The following is a 24,096-nucleotide window of genomic DNA, read 5'->3' as shown; positions in this document are numbered from 1 at the left end:
GAAAGCATGCAGCCATGCCCCTGTTAGGGCCAATGACGTGGGAATGTCCACAAGTTTCAAGGTCTCATTATGGGCTTTCTCGGTTACATTCCTATTGCGGGTGATAATGCCTCGGCGCCATGTCTTTGTAGGCCCCATGGCAGATGAGTTGAAGGGTAAGGGTAACTGGTCAATCAGATCCATTTGTGTCAAATTTTAAAATGGAAAAACCGTCAAACTCAGCCTCAGAATACAAGAAAGCCTAAAATTATACCAGAACAGATTTCTTTCTGGGGATTTTATTAATCCTAGCTAGTTTAAAGTGAATGGCATCCACCAGGTCTATACAAACTAAATTTACACATCATTTACTGGCATTGATCATACAAAAGTGGTTAGCATTCTTCCCTGCAACATTCTTCACTCTTAGGAAGTTCTATCTTTTCCATTCTCCAAGATTTTCCTTCTGTCTGCCTCTACAATGGCTGCTAAGGAAGACCAGCCTTCCCCTAGTTGCTCATGCACCCAACGCATTATGAAATAAACCTTCCTATCAGCAAGCTTCAGCTTGTTTCTGATTTCTGACCTTCTTGAAGTTCTTGATTTCTCAGCTTTCACCTCCCTCTCCCCATCCTGAATTAGCCTCTGCAAATCACGGAGTGCACAGATTAAAGCAGGACCCCCCAATGATAGTAGGTTTATTACATCGTTAATCAGACCCTATCCCAATTGCAGTCCCCCCCATATGCCTGTAGTCTGGAGAGCAAGTTTGTTCCAAGCAGTAAGACACAGCTTCCATCACTGTTTCTGGCTTCCCAGCTTGACTCAAGACAGAAGATGCACTCAACATCACCATAGCTGATCCTGTGGCATCTGATTGCCAGTCTCCATTGTAGAGCCGTAATGTGAAGCAGTCGCTATATATAATGTTAACCAAGTGAACAACTAACAATGGTGATGGTTCTTTAGAGGGAAGAAGCTTTTTCATTTGGGTTAAGGGACAAAATCTTTTGTACTAACTAATTAAATATTATCTTCATTAGGAGTGCAATTGGTGCAAACAAAATTACCTAAATTAGCTAACTAATTTACTTTATAATAAGTGAAAAAAAGATTTTTTTTTCACTTCGGTAAGTAAACATTTATTTTTTATATTTATTGAGAAATTAAAATTCTCTAACTTATTTACTCCAATTAAACAAGACCTCAGTTTCCAAAAATCTATGGTAACTGGCAGATGGAGGTGAAAAACTCCCCTCCGTTCTCGCTCTACGGAGTATCAGAGCGATAATTTCTCTACCAAAAAATGGGATGGGATGGGTATCCTCAAAATTTTTTTTTTTTTTTAATTTTAATTTATCATTATATAATACATATATGTATATATTTTAATAATATTTTAAAATTATAATTTTTTTTAATAAAAATAATAATATATTATTATTAAACGGAGTTTGTGATTTGGTCAAAATCTTCTCGTATCCTCACTCGTACAATATCAAGAGAAACTAGTTGGGTGTAAGCGGGTGGAATTGAGATTGGTAACCTAGCGTTTGAGCTTTGGAATCCAACTGAATCTCATGTCCAGAATGCCCATTTAGTAGACTTCTCTTTATGTAGCATAAAGAAACTGGGTTGGGTTTAATGGAAAAACTCTACATCCAAGCTCGGTGTTGGAGATGGACCTGAACAGAGCCGAAACCCATAAACAAGTTTAAGAGCTTGAGCACTTCTAATTGGTGTTTCTTCGTTATGGAAAACAATGATAATAATAATAATAAGACTGAATATTCGATTTAAAACGAATTAAATCAAATTGAATTATTAAAATTAAATTAATTAAATTATTATATTTAAAAAATTAAATTAAAATAAATAAATAAATCAAACCTAATTGAACTATTGTATTTTGATTTGATTCGATTTGAATCGATCGATTTTTGAATTCAATTGAATTTTTTAATTTAAACTTGATTTTTAAGTTATTTAATCTGATTTTGATCTTGATTTAAATCTAATAATTATTAATAAATAAAATTAAATAATTTTTATATATATAAAATTATATATAATTCATAAATTTTCTATAAAAATAAATCAATTTAAAAATCAATAAAGTAATTTAGTTCAGTTTGGTTCAATCGATTTTTTCTCTTCAAAACTATCGATTTTTTCTCTTCAAAACTCAACCGAACCGAAATAACTGAAATTCTTAAAATGTAACACCGAATCGAAACGAATTATTAAATTAAGACAATTTGGTTTAATTTATTTGGTTCAAACCGAACAGTGCTCACCCCTGAATAATAATAATTAAACAGTATCAATCTCATAAATATATAGCTTTTATTATGATTCCGTGGATTGTTACATAAATTTTAACAGCTATTTGCAGCGCCTATCTGATACTCTTTTCAGGCCATTGGGATGTACGCGGTGACTATCAACTATGGCTATAAGGCCCTGACATCCATGATCCAACTAACAATATTTGAAGGAGTCTTCCAAATAAGTTGGAAATTTCATTCTCATTACAGTCATATATGGCGTTCTGCTGGTACTCGACCAACTACTGAACCAAGAAATATCGAAGAGAAACTCAGACCCTTTGAAGAACCTTCATTGTCTCTTCATCTTTTGTCTGACCTTGTTGTTCTAGTCTGTTGTTGGGTTGATTTTCTTTGCACTTGTCCTGAGCTGCATCCTTGAATGCAGCTACCTTTGCTAATTCTTCCACTGCCTTAACAATGCCTTTGATCCTTGCAGAAATTTCTATCAGCAAAGAAGTGAAAGTTACCACTGGCATAACTTCCATTAAAGGGATTGTCTCCATTGCTGCTGAGGAGACAGTCTCCGTATTCTTGCATGCTGGTGGATTGGACAGTTCAGAAAGAGATTTTAAGGCTTCTTGGAGCTCTTCTACTGCACCGTTCATTTCTTCCACCAAAAACTCTATTTTGGATGATCTTTTCATCGCCTTGATAGTTTCTGCTAGCACTCTTATAATACTGGAGGAATTGGAGCTCACTCTCAGGCAAGCAGTACTTAGTTGCTTCTTTATGAATTCAGGGGCCTATTGTTAGACAAAGGAATTGCAGTTTGTATTAGCATGAAAAAATTGTGAGGGTTAATCGTGCTTTAAGAAAGATTTTAGGAACATGGCTTGCCTGATTTTCTGAATCAATGCAGCTATTAAGAGCCTCAATGCAGTAAGCGCAGCTGCGCATGGCTGCCCCAATTTTTGGGTACTGTTTCCAAGGATGCTTAAAACTGAAACAACCATGAGCCGGCTCCCATCTGGCAAAATTTGCCTGTCCAAGCAGAGTGAGCATATCAAATCAACCACAAATTCAGCTTGTGCAAGATTATGTCATGGAAAAATTCTATTAGTCTTCCATGGATTATGGCAGCCTACCATGGATTCTTCGCTTGCTTTTGAGTTCAAAACACATTTGTAAGCGAGCAAGTTTTTGTTACTGTCATCAGGATTGAAATACTCAGCTACATAACCTGAAATCGAAAATTCTTTAGTGAAACAAGCAATTTTTCATTTGTAATTGAGATGTCCGTCTGCCAAGGCACTTACCATCTAAGGAATTGGCAAGTTTGTCCATGTTGCTAGTGATTAAAGCATATAGCTCCTGACCAGCCCAAATGGGGCAAATAAGCATGCTAACAAGAATGCATAAGGAAGTACCAATGATGATGGTAGATAGTCTTTGATAAGCCAATTCAAACAATTGATCAACACGATAACCAGAGACAGCAACCAGGCTGAAAGTGAGGATAAAGATCATGGCACCATAATCGAACAACTGCTTCACAGAGGGAATAAATCTAGAGAAGGTTGCTGCAGAAGCTGAACAAGGGCAACAAAGAGTAAATATTCTATAATCTCCTTCAAGATGGAAAACAATTGATTAAAGAACAGTTAAGTCATCTCTGAAAAATCACACACCTAGTAAGAAAACTGAGGTTCCAACAATCCAAGGCCCAAATTTCTCTCCTGATTTACAAGCCAACCAATGGACACCAAAGGCAAGCAATCCAGCAAGACAAGTTCCAAACACTCTATTCAAACTCTTAGATATTGTTGCACCTGCAATTAAAATATAATTAACATTAACTAAGTCTAACAAACATTTTTATCTAGGTTTCGGGTGATATATCCCCATATAAACAACTTACCCGCAGTGTTTTCAAAGACTACCACAACTGTCATAATAGCCCACATAGCATTCCCTCCAATCCCTTCATATAAAGGCCTCATATAGTAAAACAGAGAGACAATAGTGAGTGCCATCCCTACTTTTAGACAATGAACCACTTTTCTTGGGTCATTAACCCCAATATCATATGCTTTCTCCAAAAATTTCCTTACTTTCAAGAACAAACCTTTCAGGCCAAGCCAGGCTCTAGTGGCAAGTCCTGCCTCCTGGACCAAAATCTTTGATGACCCATCTTCCACATTTAAACTCCACTCCAATCCACTACTTGTTGTTTCCTTCTTCTCCTGAGCCATATTTCAAGCTAGTTACAGTTATATATTTGTTGGGTTTTGTCTTAAAAAGGAAGAAACAGGAATTGTGATATGAGAGGGAAGAAAAAAGTACGGTACGAGGAGTGAGGACCGGAAAAAGCTAGTTGCCAAGACTCTTCATGCCATGCAAATCAAGGGAAGTTGATGGCTGATAGCTAATGTCGTCTGTTGGGTGATTGTCGCAGCTCATATTTAAAGGCTGTGTTTATTTGGTATCACTTGCTGACTTTGTTAATAAAAAAAAAAAAAAAAAAGAATACAAAGATAAAGTAGACAATGTGAAAGGAGAGAGAAAAAAAAATCCAATGGCATGGAATTCTATGGTGTCATTTCTTGATTCTTTTTTAGGTAGGCAAGGCCTGGATTGTGCAGGACAGCACTATCTCTCTCTCATCTGTACGTTTAATATATACGGAAAATTTTTAAGATAGCTAGTTGGATTCTTTTTTTTTTTTTAATTTAGAATTTTATAAATATTTAATTTAATTAATTTTTTTTATTAATTTTTATATTTAAAATAAAAAATTAAATTATTTTTAATTTAAAAAATTTTATTTTAAAAGAAATAAAAAAATATATGACTGTACATGAATTCAATTAAATAGAAGCTATTAGAAAATAAGATTATCACAGTTGAATATATACAAATCTTTACATGTATTTGATCGTTAAAAGCCTTTTTAATTTAATTATTGATATAGCTGATAACTGTTAATAGATAGCTGTTACTATTAATTGTCATTTGATAATTGATTTATGTTAAGTGTTTGATAAAATTATGTTTAACTATTGTTATTGATATATAAAATGATTAATAAATGTATATTTTATATAATTTATTTTATTATTAAAATAAATATAATATTATAAATTTTTATATTATATTTTTTATTTTATTATTAAAATAAAAAATAACTAAATTCGTTAAAAAATAATTAAATAACTTTTAAAATATAGTCATAAAACAACAAAGTAATTATTATTGTAGATAAAAAAATTTATAATTAATTTTAAGTTTTTAAATATCAAAAACACATTTTTTTATAATAAATAAATATTTGATATTTTATATAATTAATAAAAAAATATTTTAACAAAGTTAAAATGCGTTAATTAAGATGTTAATATTATAAATAAAAAGGATAAAAGTATTAATAATATTAATTTTTTATTTAAGTGAAAAAAGATAATATGATCTAAATAAAAAATAAAATCAAATCAGTTATCAGTCGATGAGAAATAATTCTAAAAATAAAGTTAATACAAACTGATGTGTATCATATCAGTTATCCATTAATTATTAGTTTTATATTTTTAAATTTATCAAACACTCTAGTTTATTTATTTTGGTGCCTATCAATTATCAGTTGCACTCAATAAGTGAATCAAACACCCCATAAATATGTATTTCTTATGAGAGAGAGAGGGGATGCTGTAAATATGGGGAGGGAGAATGTGACCTAAAATTAAAAGGTGAACGAAAGAGTTGATGAGTTGGATCATAAGAACCTTAAGTTATGTGTGTTGCACAATTGATGTTTATTGTGAGTGGGTCTTTGATCAGCTTCCTCTCAAATCTGTCTCCTCTGGATAAGAAAATTAGGGAAGAGCACCATTTTCAGATAAAACCCATTTTAATATTCCTTTGATATTTTTCTATGCTGGTTCTTCTATTTATGCCTCTTCTTTTTTTCAGACATCAATAAATAAGTAGGATTTTCATTTTTAATATTAAAAACAATACAATCTCAAAACTATAATATAAAATAAAATAGGAAAATTTTTTATGAATCTCATCATATATTTTATGTCTTGAGTCAGTAATGAATCGGGTTTATGTTGGATTATTTATTTATATCTGGATGTGGATTAGCATTAATCAATTGTTAGGCTCATTGACAAATTAAATAATGATATCAAATAATAAATTTAGTAATTGACAATATCTAAATGGATTGAGTCATATGATTGGACAAGCCTGCAATGGGTCAAACTGTTCATAAGCACACTAAGAAATAGGCCCCAACTCTCAGTCCTATATATATATATATATTATGATAACCCCATTTAATATCAGATAGAATTCATATATAATTTGAAGGCTGTAGATATTGAGAGTTGTGAACCTATCCTTTCATTCATATAGAATTTGAACACTGTGGATATTGAAAGTTGTGAACCTACCCTTTTGCTTCCGTTCTTCGTTGTTCATAGAAAATCATGAATACAAGCGTATTTTCAGGTACACATATTCTCTAATCATATAATCTATAATGATTTAATTTATTTCAAACAATTGGTATCAGAGCCATGGTTAGAGATTATATTTTTTTTGTTGTTAATTTCATTATTGTTTGTTTGAATATTAATCTCTGCAAACAAATATTGAATATAATTAAATGGTTTGATAAACAATTTTCCTTTTATGTTAAATACTTATATATATATATATATATATATATATATATATATATATATATATATTGAATTTCAAAATCCACATAATATGGTGACTTTGGAAATTTTGATTATGGTAAACACTTTTATGATTATGAACTCACCTATCGTGGGACTAGTTATAAAATTATTCTTTAATTTGGTTAGAATTTATTCCATGGATTTCAAGAGTTATTTGGATTATAGTAATAGTGGATATATCCATCGGTATAGCACTATTAATATAATAAGTTACTGTTGGTTGTAATATTATTTGTTAATTGTCTTTAATATTTTTAATTCCCTATCGGTATAAAAGTGTTAAAGATGTTGGTTTACATATATATATTGATGAGTTCAATGATTTTTATTGATTTATTGTAATCCGGGACCCTTAGGCAGGATTATAATAAAATAACAGTTTTATTCATAATTGCTTATTTAGCTGGATCTGAAAGGAAACTTTAGTTTTATGATTACGTTATATACATAATTCAAGTTTTCTTTATTGTTTTATTCCAGCTGCTGTTTTTATGCAATTATCTGCTGTGAAAACTCTGAATGGCTCCAATTTTGATTACTAGAAATAGTCTCTGAGCATGTACCTAGCAATAACCCAACTAGATTTAGCCTTAAGGGTTGATGCACCTGCTGAAGTTACTAATGAATCCAGTATTGTTGAAAAGATTTATCATGAGAAGTGGCAAAATTCGAATAGGATTTGCTTAATGGTGATGAAGTATACTATAGATAAGTCAATAAGACAGGGTATTTCTGATAAGAAGACTGCTAAGAAATTTCTGCAGGCTGTTGCTGAAAAGTTTAAAAAGTTTGACAAGGCTCAAAAGAGTCATTATCTTTCTTTGATGGAGCACACCTAATATGATGGTGTCAGTGGTGTACGGGAACACATCATGACACTTATAAGTTATTTTAACAAGCTCATGTCTTTTGATCTTGATTTGGGAGAAAGTTTTTTAGTCTGGTGCATTCTTGAATCTCTTCCACCCCAATTCAAAATTCTCAAGACTTCTTACAACTCCCAACAAGGGGAGTGGACAATTGATCAATTGATAGCCATTGTGTGCCAAGAAGAGGAATCTATGAGGAAAGGGAATACTCCTTTTGTTAATTATGTTTTTAAAGGGTCTAGTAGCAAGACTAATGAGAAATTTCAGAAGGACAATAAACCTAAAGCTAAATTTGAGAACAAGAATGGTGGTAAGCATGATAATAATTTAACAGTTAAGAAGAAGCCCTTCAAAGGCAAATGCAACTATTGCAAGAAGCTTGGCCATAAGTTGAGGATTGTTTTAAGCTTAAGAAGAAGCATGAGAAGGAAGGTAATAATCTAGAACCTGCCCCTCTAGCTCTAGTATGTTTTGAATTAAATGTTGTTGATATTCCTTCAAATTCTTGGTGGTTCGATTCTGGTGCTACCATTCATGTTTCAAATTCCTTGCAGGGTTTAAAAACATGAGGAAGCCAAGTGAAAAGGAGAAGACTGTTTTAGGAGTAAATGGAGTTGCAGTAGTAGAACTCATAGGGACTGTTTCTTTGAATTTATCTTCTGGACATGTGTTGAAATTAAAGGATACTGTTTATGTTCCTTCTTCAAGGAGAAATTTAATTTCCAGTTCTATTTTAGATAAGTGTGGTTATGTGTTTCTTCAGGGCAATGGAAAAATTGTTATTTATTTTAAATATGATATTGTTGGTTCCACTGTTTTATGCAATGGTTTATACATGTTGGATTTAAATTCAGTTTCTTTTCAATCTATTGATGTTCCTATTAATGTTGTTATTGGGCACAAACGTCAAAGAGTTAAAGAGAACTCTTCAATGTTATGGCACAGACGTTTGGGTCACATTTCTAAGGAAATATTAGAAAGGATGGTTAAACAATATGTTTTGCATAGTCTGGATTTCTCTGACTTTAATACATGTGTTGATTGCATTAAGGGAAAATTTCCTGCTAGAGCTAGAAATAAGGGGGCGATTAGGAGTGAAGATGTGTTGAATTTGATTCATACAGATATCTGTGGACCCATTTCTCTTGTTACTATGGGAGGTTTTAAATACTACATCACTTTTATTGATGACTATTCTTGATATGGTTGGATTGATCTTCTTTATGAAAAGTCTAATTCCTTGGATGCCTTTAAAGCATTTAAGGCTGTAGTTGAACTAAAAATTGGAAAGAAGATTAAATGTCTAAGGTCAGATAGGGGTGGTGAGTATTATGGTAGGTATACCGAGACTGGTAGAAATTCTGGTCCTTTTGCTTTGTATTTACAAGAATGTGGGATTGAGGCACAGTACACCATGCCTGGGACTCCACAACAAAATGGAGTTGTAGAGAGGCAAAATCGTACTTTGATGGACATGGTGAGATGTATGCTTAGTCATTCTTTTTTACCAGAATTTTTATGGGGTGATGCTTTGAAAACTGCTGTGTACATTCTTAATCAAGTTCCTAGTAAATCAGTGCTTAAGACTCCCTATGAGTTAATGTTTGGTAAGAAGCCCAATTTGAGACATTTTCATGTATGGAGTTGTAAGGCAGAGGTGAGGCCATATAACCCTCATATCAAAAAGCTAAATACTAAATCTGTTAGTGGTTTTTTTATTGGCTATTGTACAAGTTCTAGATGTAGTAGATTCTACTGTCCAACTCATTCTATTAGAGTGATTGAATCAGATCGTGCTGTTTATTTTAAGGATGAGATGGGTAATGGGAGTCAAATACCTCGTGTTATCAATTTTAGAGATGAGACTGTTGTCTTTTCTGTGCCTTTGCTGCTTTCCTCAGTAGATTTTAATGCTCCTGATGGCAATGATGAAGTTCAGAATCCTGTTGATGTCAATTTAGAACCACCAATTATAGATGCTGAGGGGTCTGATATAGTTGATGAAGTTGTACCTTTGAGGAGATCTCAAAGGATTCGTAGACCTGCAATATCAAATGATTATATGGTCTATTTACTGGAATACAAGTTTGATGGTGCTGATATTTCTGATCCTATTTCTTATCAGGAGGCTATACGTGGTCCTAATTCTTCAGAATGGATGAGAGCCATGCAGGATGAACTATCTTTTATGTATCACAATCAAGTCTGGGATCTTGTTGAATTACTAGATGGTTGTAAAGCTATGGGTTGTAAATGGGTCTTTAAGACTAAACGTGGAGTCAAAGGTGAAATAGAAAGGTATAAGGCCAGACTAGTAGCAAAAGGTTATAATTAGAGGGAAGGTATAGATTATACAAAAACTTTTTCCCCAGTGTCCACTAAAGATGCCTTTCGTGTGGTTATGGCTTTAGTTTATCATTATGACTTAGAACTCTACCAGATGGATGTTAAAACAACTTTCTTAAATGGAGACCTGTATTAAAGATGTGTATATGGTTCAACCTAATGGTTTTATAGAAGCTGGTAAAGAACACTTAGTGTGCAAGTTGAAAAGATCCATTTATGGGTTGAAACAGGCTTCTAGACAATGGTATCTAAAGTTTGATCAAGTTTTGACTTCTTTTAGTTTTAAGGAGAATGCTACAGATCAATGCATCTTTTAGAAGGTGAGTGGGAGCCATTTCATTATTCTAGTGTTGTATGTTGATGACATTCTTCTTGTCAGTAATAGTATCAATCTCTTGAATGAGTCAAAATACATGCTTTCTAGTCACTTTGACATGAAAGATCTTAGTGAGGCCACATATGTTCTTGGTATTTAAATTCACCGTGATAGGTCTCGAGGCATATTGGATTTGTCTCAAAGAACTTATATTGATCGAGTTCTTAAGAGATTTAACATGCACACTTGCTCATCTTCTATTGCACCTGTTCTTTCAAGTGTAAAACTCTCTAAAGCTCAATGTCCTCAGAATGACAAGGAAAGGACTGAAATGGAAAAGATTCTATATAGTTCTGTAGTTGGGAGCTTGATGTATGCTCAAGTATGCACTTGTCCTGATATAGCATTTGTTATTAATGTCCTTGGTAAATACTTGAGTAATTCTGGATGGAGTCACTGGAAAGCTGCAAAGAAAGTTATGAGATATTTGCAGGGTACTAAGAATTATATGTTGACTTACAAAAGATCTAGCAATTTGGAAGTCATTGGGTACTCTGATTCTGACTTTGCAGCTGTGTAGATGATAGAAAATCTACTTCTGGTTACATCTTCATAATGTCTGGAGGAGCTGTTTCTTAGAACAGTGCCAAACAAACACTTACCTCTACCTCCACTATGGAAGTAGAGTATGTTGCTTGTTATGAGGCCACTTGTCAATCTATTTGGTTAAAGAAATTGATTTATGGTATACTTGTTATTGAGAGCATCTCAAAGCTCTTGACCATTTATTGCGACAATATTCCTGCTGTCTGCTTCTCTTAAAATCACAGGAATTCTAGTCGAACTAAACATTTTAATGTCAAATTCCTGTTTGTTCGAGAGAAGATTCATGAATCACAGACTCGGATTGAACATATTACTATAGACCGAATGATTGCGGATCAATTAACCAAAGTTTTGCCCATTGGTATTTTTCAAAAGCATGTTGCGCATATGGGTGTAGTGAAAACTTTTGATAATGTTTTGGTTTAGTGGAAGTCTATTTTATGTTACATTTGGGTTAGCATTTGTATGAAATGCTTAGACCATTGTTTTTGGACATATCTTGTCGCATATTTCATTTAAATTCAGTTTTTTGTTTTTGAGATTTTATTGGCACATATGTATATAATATTGTTTTCCCTATCGGATTCAATGTTATTTTGTTTGCCATTACATTAACTAGATTTTATAGGTTAAATTGTTTACTTATTATTGGATATTTTTTTGTATTTTATTAATCTGTACTTTTAGTTTAATAAATTAATTACTGCTATCCAAGTTGGAGATTGTTGGATTATTTATTTATATCTGGATGTGGATTAATATTAATCAATTGTTAGGCTCATTGACAGATTAAATAATGATATCAAATAATAAGTTTAGTAATTGGCAATATCTAAATGGATTGGGTCATATGATTGAGCAAGCCTGTAATGAGTCAGGCTCTCCATAAGTCCACTAAGGAAGAGACCCCAACTCTCAATCCTATATATATATATATATATATATATATATATATTCTGATAACCCCATTTAATATCAGATAAAATTTATATAGAATTTGAAGGCTGTGGATATTGAGAGTTGTGAACCTACCCTTTCATTTTGAAGGCTGTGAATATTGAGAGTTGTGAACCTACCCTTTCGCTTCCGTTCTTCATTGTTCATAGAAAATCATGGACATAAGCGTATTTTCAGGTACACATATTCTCTAATCATATAATCTATAACGATTTAATTTATTTCTAACAGTTTAGGCATATAAAACACCGATTTACTGAGACTCTAAATAAATATATATTTTCTTTAATATGAATATAATTTTAATTTACAAAATGGGAAGATGTCATGTATCACTTAGCAATTTCTTCATATACTAAACTGGAAAGCAACGGAAAACTAAAGAGTTAATGGTGCTTGTGCTTTGCATACAACACAAGGGAAAAGATAAATAAGATGGGGGAATTGCAAAGATTTGAACTTGAATAAAATAATTTTTTTTATTCATTTAGTTTCGTTTGATTGAAATTCGAGCTCAATATCTCAAGATAAATGAGTACGTAAATGAATTAATTAAGGCAATTTGTGTTGAGCATGCTTGCTAATTAAATTTGTGAACTGTGATATAGTGGAATCGAGTGAAAGTGGAGAGGCCAATATAGGTCTAGAAAATTCAAGGATATAATGTGGAATAGCACATCAACCAACAAGTGGTCCGCCCACGTCGTTTGTAGGTTCAATTGTTCCCATGCTTATAATACCGTATGTACTGTAAGACTTTTCATTCAAATTAGGTCATGACTATGACTTATCGAGGTTTAATGTATATAAAACTGGAGCATTAGTGTCTTAATTGGCTTATGATGGTTTTCACTTGAATGGAAAGACCACTTATCCCCCTAATAGAGTTTGAGCCTTTCCACCAGTGCACTGATTTGAAAGGCACACTCAACTATCAAAAGTTGCCTCTCATTCCCACAAGTGTGGCTTTCACATGCTTGACATCATGCACTAGAACTTGCTCTAACAGTATTCCAAAAGCTGATACTGACATTTGGAAGGTCAGCTTGTGCTAATTGTCAATTGATCAAGCACTAACATATGCTTCAGCAAACAGGGATTTATCTTTAATCTACAAATGTATGGTTGTTTGAGTGAGAAATCAATCAAATCATGGCCCAGCTGAGGAGGAAGCACCAGGATGTGTTGTACAATTCACACTTGTCATCGATCACAAGGGACTGCCTTGAAATCATTTACTGCATATGCTCATTGGTGATTACTTGATTGCTCAAAGGCTGTTTTCTATTATAGGATTAAGCTACTAAGATCTACATTTGATGCTCTTGTGGTCACCATTATTCTCTCAAGCTTTGGCCTGTTAAAAATATACACATCACCACTAGAAGACTGAATTGATTATTTGAGCTTGTTTGTTAACTCGGAGTACGTGATTAATTCGCTAGATGCACTGAATAATATCTCTAGCACATGGAGGTGAATTAAGTTACACTGAGATTCACATTGTTATTTTACCCATCAGTCTATCACTGAAAACTGATAAATTTCAGCATGCCAGTACAATCTTGCCAAAAACTTTAATATCCAATGGAATCTGGTATAGCAAAGCCATTTCCTTTGGCTGTTAACAAGAATTCTAGGAAAGTTAAATACTAATGGTGATAAGGTGACCTGGAAGATGTACATGTATGTTGGTAAATCAATGCATTGGCACATTCTTAAGAAAGAGACAGTCAGACAGGGAGAGCAATTTTGTATTATTATACTAGTGAAACAACAGCAGATGGCCACAAACAAATAAGCGGTTAGCCTACAACCAACTAATTTATAAACTTCATACTATAAACAGGTTATGGCAGGAGCAAGCTTAAGAACTAAAAGCACAAACATATCTACTTCCCTAGTTTTTGTTTCAGTCATAATGCAAATGAGATAAATCCACTAATTAAACTCATCAGGATCACCGATCAAGCACAAGGGCACTCATCATGTCTTGCACAGGGTATGCTCCATTTGTATCTTTTGGTAAAATGTAAAGAGTAAAAGATCACTTGCCATTCCTTCAAAAGTATTTACCATCTATCAAAGGTATTCACATTTCTTTTCCACTTCCAAGGTCGTTGAAAGGATTGGACACTACCTCCTTTCCCACTTCATTCTCAGGTTTTTCAAGCAGGACACTAATCACAGCAGTACTTCAAAATGTGTGAATAAGTGTTCTAGAAATCCTTATTTATGAGATCAATCATTGCAGTGTCTCAGCCAAGTTGATAGGACATGGCAATGCAGGTTGCTGGCAGTTGTTTAAAAGAGCAACCTTGCCATTCATAACATTACTAGGTTGATTTGTTGAGTCCATACCACTTATGGATGTTAGTTGTAGAAGCTGGACAAGAGACCATAATATGTCTATCCTCGTTATGTGCGTGTTTGCCTACAATACATTATAACAACAGCGCCCTTAGCATCCTATCATGCCATTGTTTTACCAAAAAGAAGATATATATATATATATATATAAAGGATCTAAGCTGATTTGCATACCTCAACAATGAAGTGTGCCCATATCTTATCCTCTCGAGTTTCCATCAGTCCCTTCAATATATTCAATCCAAATCCCCTAATTACATCAGCTATCTCAAGAAAGAATCCTCGATCCTCACAAAGCATCTGCAATAGAATAGATCAAACACATTCAGCAGATTCAGATGCTGAAGGTTGATATACTATTATCAGGAAACAGTCCCTTGCTCTCTCAATCTTGCATACCTCAATAAGCATCAGGCCAGGTGTACTGAGATCTTCGACTATAATAGGGCAAACCATTGATTGATCTCCCACTTCCAGTGCCCATGTGGCACCACCACCACTTGTGCTGTTGTCTTTCAAAACCATTTTATTCTCCTCACCAATGAGCTATAAAAGTGGAATTCACATTATCAGTGAATTATATCATCATATCCAACATTGTCTACTTGTCAGCATACAAGAAGAAGAAGAAAGGAAAAAAAACAACAACAACTATTTACCTTTGGCTCATCAGCTTGTTTAAGCTTGTCTGCATATTTTGTCACACCTTGCAAGAAAAGCATGTACTTGATGGTACGATCCAACAATGCATCAATGCTACACTGTTACATTAACCAAACAAGAACACATCAATGATTTATGTGGTAACATAAGCATCAACATATATGTCATTGCTTTATTTAGCATTGCCAAGTGGCATAATGCTAACATGAAAAGATGAATTTCACATATGATGCATCCCTTGCTCAATTTGCTTCTCTAAACAAACATATGGTGCCAAGCATGTGATCCATTTATAATCATCTAGCTTAACTATGAGTAAGAGGTTCGATAAGTTCTAAAAAAGCCAAAATATGATGATGACTCTGACAAGTTCTTGTTGGGAAGAATGCATATCATCCTTCAAGATGGCAAATAAATCAGGCACGCTTCTTTACAGGATTAGTTTCTTAAAAGCAAAGACTTAAGATTGCATACCTTTCCACCATCAGGGATGATTCCTTTCAACTCTTTGATGCGGTCCTGGATCTGTTGACGGTCTTTTGGCCTTGGTCTAATACTTTCCCCAGGTCTGGCTCGTTTCTTGGTTGCCTTTGTAGGCTCCTCAAGCTTCTTAGATTTTGCTAGAATAGCACCTCCATTGTTGATGCTATAGCTATCATCAATCCATAAGCCTGTCTGTGATTTTGGGGACACCTCTTTTTTTGAAAGAAGATTGTTTGTCGTGCCCTTACAATATGTAGGCTGCATAGCCATGCTGCCAACAGAGCAAGAAACGCTTCCTAACTGAACATGATTGAAAGATGAAGTTTCCAATCTTCTTCTCTTGGCAGTGGAAAGCTGATCGTCACTTCTAGAGTTGGTAATGCAATTAGAATTATGACCTCCACTTATAAGCTCTTCAAGACCTAATTCGGAGAATAATCCTTTTCGGTGGCCAACTCCAGGATTAACATCCAACTCTGAGACGCATTCTGAAACACCAGTACTAACAGCTAAGTGACCACTACTCACAACAAGCTTTATTGCATTTTCTTGGCAATCCCCAGATTGTCCACACCCATATTCTAGTCCCAAACCATTAAACATATCAGCGCCAGCATCATTCAGAAATACAGGTTTCTGTTGTCCATCACAAATAAATGCATCAGTGATGGAACTTTGCACTGAATTAGTTGGTTGTGTGAATGGAATGTCAAGTAAAACATCTCCAACCAAACTGGATGACACTGAAGTAATTCCTGCTGATTGTAAGAGATTTTCATTCATTGTGATGTCGTGCCCTGATGGAGACAAAAACCACTCAAAAAGATTATCCACTGCAAAGCAGTTAGAGAGATTTGTTGCAAAATCATCTAGCTTAAACTCTTCTGCAAATTTCTGTAGGCTAGTTTCTCTTTCCAGAGATCCACCTTTTTTAGCATGATATGATGAAGCAGAATGACAGTTGCTCATTGATCTTGCAGAATTTTGTTGAATAGTTTTTTCTACATTAATCAATCCCCCACTGCTATACAATGAACTAACAGTCGAGTCCCTTTGAAAATCCTGCTTTGAATACCCACAGAACACCGGAACATTTTCTTTTCTAGAAGAAACATTTAGAGAATCCTGGACTCTCATTTCAGATGGTAACTGTGACTCTAGTGAAGTCAATATAGAACCTTCACTACTCCAAGTACTAATGCAAGGGGTTTTTGCAGCTGACTTCTCAACAGAAAAGGCATATTGTGAAGACAAATGCTGGAACTGAGTATCAGGATTGCTGGATAATATCATTTGAGCTTCGGTGCCAACAGTCTGCAATTGACTACTAAGATTAGATGAGTCCAAACATAATGGGTTCATCTTCTCTTGTTGAAAATCTGAAGTGGGACCAGAGGACTGAGTAAGATTTATTGAGGCAGTATGAGCTATTTCCATCAGTTCATCGCAGCTGCCACCATGCATGGGTGTGATATTACCATTGCAGAAAGAAGTAAACCACTCATTTAGATCGCAATTTTCATAGTTCAAAGATGAAGTTGGGTTTTCTGGTGATGTGAGACCATTAATATTTCCCACCTCATTGAACAATCTTTTTATTCGAATTATAAATTCTGGCGTCTCCAAAATCTGCAACGGTTACAGCATTAAAGTCCATTAACATTCAATGATGGCATGGTACTTTAAAGAAATATGCCCTATCAATTATTAAGTATTGTGTACAAACTGTATTCCATAAAAAGCATGCACAAACAGAAATTGAATTTTCCATGTAAATCAGACGTCAATATAGGATTTGTAGCAAATTTGAGATCAATAGCAATTCAACCCATTCAAGGACAACTATAACTAGATAGCATGGTCATTTGGGAACCCTATGGAAGGCAAAATGCTCCTGTGCTTGAAGGTCCAAAATTAGTTAATTTCCCATTAGGAAGGTTATGAAGTATCTAAAAAAAATAAATGAGTGAAAATTCTTTCCCCAAATAGTTATTTATGAAAAATTTACTTGACCAAAAAAGTCTCAGAAAGTATAAAGCTGCATGACACTCAATGAACATTATTTGACATGTTTTACCTTCTGGGTTGATCCAAATTGTATCACTCCTTGTGATTGCACAGGAATTACAGCAATTGTCTGCAAATTGGATTTTACCGTCAGTGAGAATGGTTATACGATCTTGGATAAAAAATTAATATAGCTTCAAATGGTTGTGCGAAATGATTAATTAAAGAATAATTTCTAAACGCTACCTTTAGTCCAGAGGAAAATTGGCAATTAACCTCAGAATCATCCTGCAAGGAAAAAAATCTTCAAATAAGTGGAAATAGCCACAATATGATTTGTTTGACAAAAACTCTCTCAAACAAATACTTTGCATGTTAGTTAATGGCTAAAGAATAAAGAAAAGTAGAACTACCTCGTGTATATCTTTAATTCCAGAAGAACCAGCAGAATTCCGTCCTCCATTGCTGTTATCTGAGAAAATCCATTGGCACTTCCCAGACATGGCAGCTTGGCCAACAATTCTGAATTAGACAATGACAACCAAATTAGCAAATCAAATCTAAATAAAATGCTGAACAACTAGTTTAAGCTTTGGAAATTTTGAAGAAATGCATTTTGGAAATTTAGTAACAAAAATTAACCCAAAAAAAAAAAGGGAAAAAAGTCATTGCAGAACCGGAACAAAATAGTAGTTTAAGCTTACCCTTCGCCTATCATGTGGACCTGTAGAAGCATATTGTTAACTACCGCCTCCATTTCTTCTTCACAGTGTGCATCTTCAATAGTCAACAACCTGGCAGCATCTCGAAGAATTAAATTTTAAGGTAAGCAAAACACCCAACATGGTAAAAATCAATGTCAAATCTGAAACCATTAGCTACTTTCAGAATTGGGTTCAGATAGTAAAGGTGAAGGTTTTCTTGCTCAAATAAGGACCTAATCTTAGATAGAAACTGTAAATAAAACAAGCACTAGGAGCCGTGAACTGTTATCAAAACTAGAGTACACATGAGTAGAAAACTTTACTGACTATAAAACAGCATATCCTGCCACTAGCCACCGTGAACTATATATCCTGATTCAAATGTTGTTCTTTACCAATTTTTAAGCCTTTTTTTGCCACTGATCCAAGGAGAAATATTTAGAATATAAAGACAAGATTACATTGAAAATTGGTGATCCATAACCTGTACCTATCTATATCTATATCTATATCTATATCTATATGGATATAATAAAACTTATCTCAGAATAAATTTTACCAAAATGCGACAAGTAGCGTGACACTCTATTAAATTTTTTCTCTATTTGTCCATTTTGCCCCTATTCCCTAACAATTTTACAATATCAATTGATTACATGTAGTGACATGTAAATACTGATAGACCTATAAGGCATTTAAAAAAAATTATGACAATAGTTAAAATTTAATTAATACTAGGAAAATTAAGGGTCAAACTTATAAATTATATAAAATCATGTACTTAATTATAAAATCATGTACTTAATTCTTTACAATAAAAAAAAGTTATGACAATAATTATAAGTTAATTAATATTACGAAAACTAAAAGACATAGTTATAAACTATAGAAACCAATATCATATATCAAAAATCAAATTAGTCATCTCCTAATGCAAATAGAAAATAAGCTGTTTAATCAAGATTTTCTCTCTAATCTATCAAATCATATTTAGTAATCAAAGTATTAATGGAAGATGGCGAACAATTTACACAAATATCACCAAGATAATCTCCATCTTCTAAGAATTTATTTATATACATTTTATTGCTTATTGGTATCTTATTATTTATTATTTATATTCATTTTACAAACTACTCTTAAAACATTTTAAATAAATTAAGTATAAATATATAAGAAGATCTATATAGTTCTATTTTATTTAATTAAACAATATATCAATAGTGATTATACCCACGTGTGCGCAGGGAAAAACCTAGTCATGTCTTTCTATGAGAACTATATATCTAGAGATTAATTAAACCAAATAAAATAAAGTAAAAGAAAAAACTTATGAAGAAATTAAATGAAATGAGAACATGACAAGAAAAGGAAGAGGATGTTTTCCCAATTTCTATTTTCTAGGTCCCAAACCACCTCAGTAATACTTTTCTGTGCTAAGTAGAACACTCATGCCTAAACGTGAGATTAGTCATTTCATTCTTCTTTCCACAAACCAGAGCAGCTAGAAACACAATGTGAAAAATGGTTTGATTTGTTCACTGTTTCATTTTTCTTGGGACATAGTTTTGTTTTCTACCCTTTCCCACAATTTTCACTGCAAGGCAACAAACAGAATAACAAACCAAAACAGCCCAGACAAAGAAACCAACTCTAAACAGTTGGTTGGGTGAGGTTACTTTGCAGCAGGAGCATTACTTTCTCATTTGCACCAGATACGTGATTGCTCTTCTCTTGAACTGGCTTTGAAGATTGAGTAATAACACCAACAACCTCCCTCTTAGATACATAAGATTTCTGGGTATTACCATCATCGCCTCTGGGAGAAAATAACACTGCCCCTTTATTCAAATTTGCGTCAGATCCATTATTCACAGAGAAAACCCATTTCCCAGAGGACCCGTCAATAGCAACTGAGAAACCTAGCTTACCACCTGAAACTAAATTCTTTAATGGGCTAAGAGAATACCCATTAGTGTTGGTCTATATATCTTTACCAAAAAGAGACACTCCAGGCAACTGTTTTCTGTCAGGGGGCCTGAGACCCAGGCAAACCAAGCCTCAGTTCAGTTTCTTTCAGGTTTAGAGAAGAAGCTTGTTTTTGTTGCCTTTCTCTTCTGTTGAGAGAGTAGAGGAGGAAGAAGGGGAAGAGGAGAGCTTGTCAGAGATTCTTTCCATAGGAGAATTCTCTGATAAACCTTTGTAATCATGTTCTTGTGATATAGACATCAAATTGTTCACGATGAAAGAACTTGAAAAATACATAGAAAAACGTTGAGAGGAGTATATGAGCAAGACAAGGACAATGGTTAGAGAGAGAGAGGGAAATAGGTTGTTGGTTAGCTTTGCAATGGCTGGTTTTTGTTGATGCAGAAAAGAAGCTTCTCCGGCCTTTCTCTAGCTACTACTTTAATATTCATTTATATATAAATATTTGACTTTTGTTAAAAAAATTTTAGCCTATTTTTGAGTTCTAAAGTTTTTCCATAGCAGCGTTACCACAAAGTAAAGGCATGATGACTTTAGGATATGGGATCAAGAATGCCATATCCAGTTTAGTTCTACAGTTTCTTAGGCTATGTTAAGTGTTAATTCAGGTAAACACCAACTTACCAGGAAAATGGATTCTGCTAGCTATATTTATCAGAACCAAGTATTCTTACAGGATTAAATCAAGGCGTAGCACTCAATCTATTGTGCAGCAGCAACAACTAAATTAAGAGAAATGCTAGTATGATGGGATTGAAAAAGGATTATATATGTATTAAATAATGAAATTCCCATGAATGGATTATTAAAATATATGGGCAGCAGTTCTCCTAAATTAACTGCTCTTTTCCAAGCTCTTCGCTCAGGAAATGGCTCGGGTTACTGGGAAATTCAAGCTGTGGTGTTAGCAATTAATTCTCTTAAGCCTCATTCTATTGATGTTATGTTTTCCTTAGTTAAGAGAACAGCCAACAAGGCTGCTGATTTTGTAGCTAAACAAGTTCTTGCAGGGTCCTTGAATTCAAAATGGCTAAGAGCCATCCCACAAGAACTGTGGTCTATTTTGTTCTTTGATGCTCTCAGGTTCTTTAATGCAATGCCTTTGCAGTTAAAAAAAAAAATCCAAAATATGTAATGTTTATATTAAAAGAGAAGGGTTCCACCGACAGCTCATTGAGTACTCGCCGGCATAAGGAAAAGGGAAGGATGAAAAAAAAAAAAAAGAGCATACACAGAAACAGAGCAGAAAGTAATGGAACAAAAATGAACAACTGCGCGTGTGTGTCTTATGCTTCTTGCAACTAATAAATGCTGTGACAAAACTTCATGGTATGCTTGGAAGGGATGAAAGTGGAGGACGAGAAAGATGGGAGGAGAAAATGGGAGAATATTTCAATTTCTTTGTTGGAAATAAAGGAGAAATTGGATGGAGAGAAAATATTCAGACACAATATAAAATAATGAAATTCACATAAAATTTACATATTTATGTTTCAAATTCATAATAGATGAGGTCTGTTCTGAAAAAAATTAAACAGCAAATCTCAAAAACAAAATTGCAAAATTAGGGAGAACTAAATCTTGAAACAACCCAGAAACCAAAAGCTTGAAAACTTTAAAGAAACAAACAAAAAGGAAAACTATATATATAAAAGACAAAAGAGGAAGTAAATATTGGACTGAGAAACCAAAAAAAAAAAAAAACTTACATGGAATTTCTTTGATCAAAGCGCCAAAAAACCCCATAAGACCACCCATTACTGCAACAAATACCCTTAAGCGTGTCCTTCAACACCGAACCCATTTGAGTTTCACTTCACGATCCCAAGCTCATCACTCAGCACCCCATTTCCCAGTCTGAGTGAACCAGCTCAAATGTTGTCTCAAAGTAAAATGCCTTCTGGCAAAAAAAACACTGAAACAAAACTGAGAAAGAAGCAAGCACTTTGAAGGGTTTCAACTCAGGAGCACCAAAGAAAGGTGTTCTTGCAAAACAGAATGTTTTCTTGAAAGAGAATATATGGAAACAGAGAGTGGTCGTCCATGCTAATATGCGCCCAATCCGTCACAAATTTTATTACTTTTAGCCTCGAGGCACGGTACAAGTTAGCATCTCCAACTAAAATAAGGACATGGGCGGTGTCGCTTTGTGGACTCTCTGCTTCTAACAATCTTGCACTTTATTACACTTTCAACCACCAAAGTTACTGTAATAAAATTAATTAATTAAAGATATTATAATTTATTTTTATTTTTTTGAAAATGCTTGGCTATAGCTATATGGTAGAGTCATGAATTTAATCTACATGCTTTTCTCTCTATGATTATTAAAATAAATTCCAAATAATACTACTTCATATAATAAATATTAATTAAATGGGTAGATTTTCAAATTAAAGAAATTTGTCCATCATTCTTTGTCACAACAATAATGAGACTTGCAATATAAGTGATGACTGACATAATTTATTATAAAATATCTTCATCATTTGATTGGTAATTTATGTGTGACTATTTGAAAATTATTTTATTCATCACATTATTTTACATATATAAATCATAATTTTAATACATTTAATTAAATAGAGCAACAATTACTCTCAAAAATCTCCAAAAATATAAGGTATAAATGTAATTCAAAATTAAATATATTATATTAATATACATATTATAAAGAAATTTAATATATTTATAATAAAAATTATTTAAAAAATAAAAATAATATTAAATTTTTATAATATAGTCTATTATTATAATATATATTATCACAGTCAATTGCATGTGTATGCGCACACACATATATATTGTATTTTTTATATTAATTATGATTCAGCATGAGTAATTTTAATAAAATTAAAAACCTAAAATAAATTAATTTCACTATATATAATTTTTCAATTTAATTTAAAATTTCAAAAATTAGAATATTGTCCATGCAACTTTTGTGGACGCTTGCTTCTGTAGCGACTGTGTATAGCTCAATTTACGATAGTATCATCACCAACTAATATATCCAACGCTGATGGAAGCTTTACTCATTGTTTCAATGGTATAATTATTTGTCAATGTAAGACCAATCACATATACAATCACACATCAAAAGCTTGTTTTTGAAAAAAAAAAATTATTTTCAATGATTTTAATTCGGATTTTTTATATTAAATTTTTATGTGATTATATTACAAGTCTAATTTTATATAAAAGTAAATTTAATAATTTTTGTATTAATATTTATATGAAAATTTTATAAATTCATTGTTTTAATTATATATACACACCTTAGTTTATTTTATAGGGATCATTGTGTAAGATGACTAAGTTAGAAGCCTTTAAAATTAGAAGTGCTTGACTCTAATTTGACTATTTACTTTAATATTAAAGATTAAATATTATTTTTGCATATAAAATGAATGAATTGACCGTAAGTAATTCATATTTATAATTTTTTGAATTAAAAAAAAGGAATTTTAATATAAATATTTATTTAAATACCTTTTTTTTTTCCAAAGAAGAATAGTATGAAATACCCAATTGAAAGCTCGAAATTGTAGAAAAGTATCGATCATTTTGCATTAAAAAAATAAAAAATATAAAAAAAAAAGAAGTGTGCATTATTCTACCATCTTTCTGTCTGTTCCTTGCAGTTAAATATTATTTCCTTTCTTCGAAGGTTGAGTGTATTTTAAGCGTCCCATAGTGGCACAGGAGTCTATAATAGGACAATGTTGGAAATAGTGGCTGCGGCAAGCGGTGGCGATCGGTCACATAGAATATTCCGGTCGGAGTGGA

At 33.1% G+C, this 24,096-nt stretch overlaps 3 protein-coding genes and 1 pseudogene across 3 annotated transcripts; all 4 read right to left on the bottom strand.

Annotated features, from left to right (window-relative positions):
- Window positions 1–405: 405 nt before the first annotated feature.
- On the bottom strand, window positions 406–967 carry LOC110643864 (uncharacterized). Its single transcript, XM_021796382.2, is given in 2 exon segments — window positions 406–720; window positions 722–967. Coding segments are annotated over 2 exon segments (561 nt in total).
- A 1,370-nt stretch (window positions 968–2,337) lies between these two features.
- LOC110643881 (aluminum-activated malate transporter 10) lies at window positions 2,338–4,660 on the bottom strand. Its single transcript, XM_021796406.2, has 6 exons — window positions 4,168–4,660; window positions 3,938–4,078; window positions 3,566–3,838; window positions 3,395–3,489; window positions 3,147–3,290; window positions 2,338–3,052 (listed from the first exon to the last, which is right to left on the bottom strand). The coding sequence occupies exons 1-6, from the start codon at window positions 4,499–4,501 to the stop codon at window positions 2,579–2,581; spliced, it is 1,461 nt and encodes a 486-aa protein (XP_021652098.2). The 5' UTR covers window positions 4,502–4,660; the 3' UTR covers window positions 2,338–2,578.
- A 9,167-nt stretch (window positions 4,661–13,827) lies between these two features.
- On the bottom strand, window positions 13,828–22,360 carry LOC110643876 (transcription factor LHW). The gene is made up of 10 exons (XM_021796402.2): window positions 22,017–22,360; window positions 18,319–18,408; window positions 18,028–18,136; window positions 17,861–17,902; window positions 17,685–17,744; window positions 15,599–17,236; window positions 15,121–15,222; window positions 14,861–15,007; window positions 14,636–14,761; window positions 13,828–14,525 (listed from the first exon to the last, which is right to left on the bottom strand). Exons 1-10 carry the CDS (start codon window positions 22,109–22,111, stop codon window positions 14,337–14,339), a joined length of 2,598 nt encoding a protein of 865 aa, XP_021652094.2. The 5' UTR covers window positions 22,112–22,360; the 3' UTR covers window positions 13,828–14,336.
- LOC131174492 (auxin-responsive protein IAA27-like) lies at window positions 19,411–22,006 on the bottom strand (annotated as a pseudogene).
- Window positions 22,361–24,096: the final 1,736 nt, after the last annotated feature.

The sequence above is a fragment of the Hevea brasiliensis genome, chromosome 16 (genome assembly GCF_030052815.1).
Source record: "Hevea brasiliensis isolate MT/VB/25A 57/8 chromosome 16, ASM3005281v1, whole genome shotgun sequence".
In the NCBI taxonomy this organism is placed as follows: Eukaryota; Viridiplantae; Streptophyta; class Magnoliopsida; order Malpighiales; family Euphorbiaceae; genus Hevea; species Hevea brasiliensis.
This window is presented reverse-complemented; position numbering and strand designations above follow the sequence as displayed.

What these genes read in the sequence shown, in the direction of transcription:
- LOC110643881 (XM_021796406.2), bottom strand. Translation starts at nt 4,501, where the DNA reads ATGGCTCAGGAGAAGAAGGAAACAACAAGTAGTGGATTGGAGTGGAGT. An exon ending in AGTCTTTGAAAACACTGCGG is followed by an intron (nt 4,079 to 4,167) that starts GTAAGTTGTTTA and finishes TTTTAATTGCAG; the next exon opens with GTGCAACAATATCTAAGAGT. An exon ending in GCATTGATTCAGAAAATCAG is followed by an intron (nt 3,053 to 3,146) that starts GCAAGCCATGTT and finishes GTCTAACAATAG; the next exon opens with GCCCCTGAATTCATAAAGAA.
- LOC110643876 (XM_021796402.2), bottom strand. Translation starts at nt 22,111, where the DNA reads ATGGGTTCGGTGTTGAAGGACACGCTTAAGGGTATTTGTTGCAGTAAT. An exon ending in GTCCACATGATAGGCGAAGG is followed by an intron (nt 18,137 to 18,318) that starts GTAAGCTTAAAC and finishes TGTCTAATTCAG; the next exon opens with AATTGTTGGCCAAGCTGCCA. An exon ending in AATTTGGATCAACCCAGAAG is followed by an intron (nt 17,237 to 17,684) that starts GTAAAACATGTC and finishes TAACCGTTGCAG; the next exon opens with ATTTTGGAGACGCCAGAATT.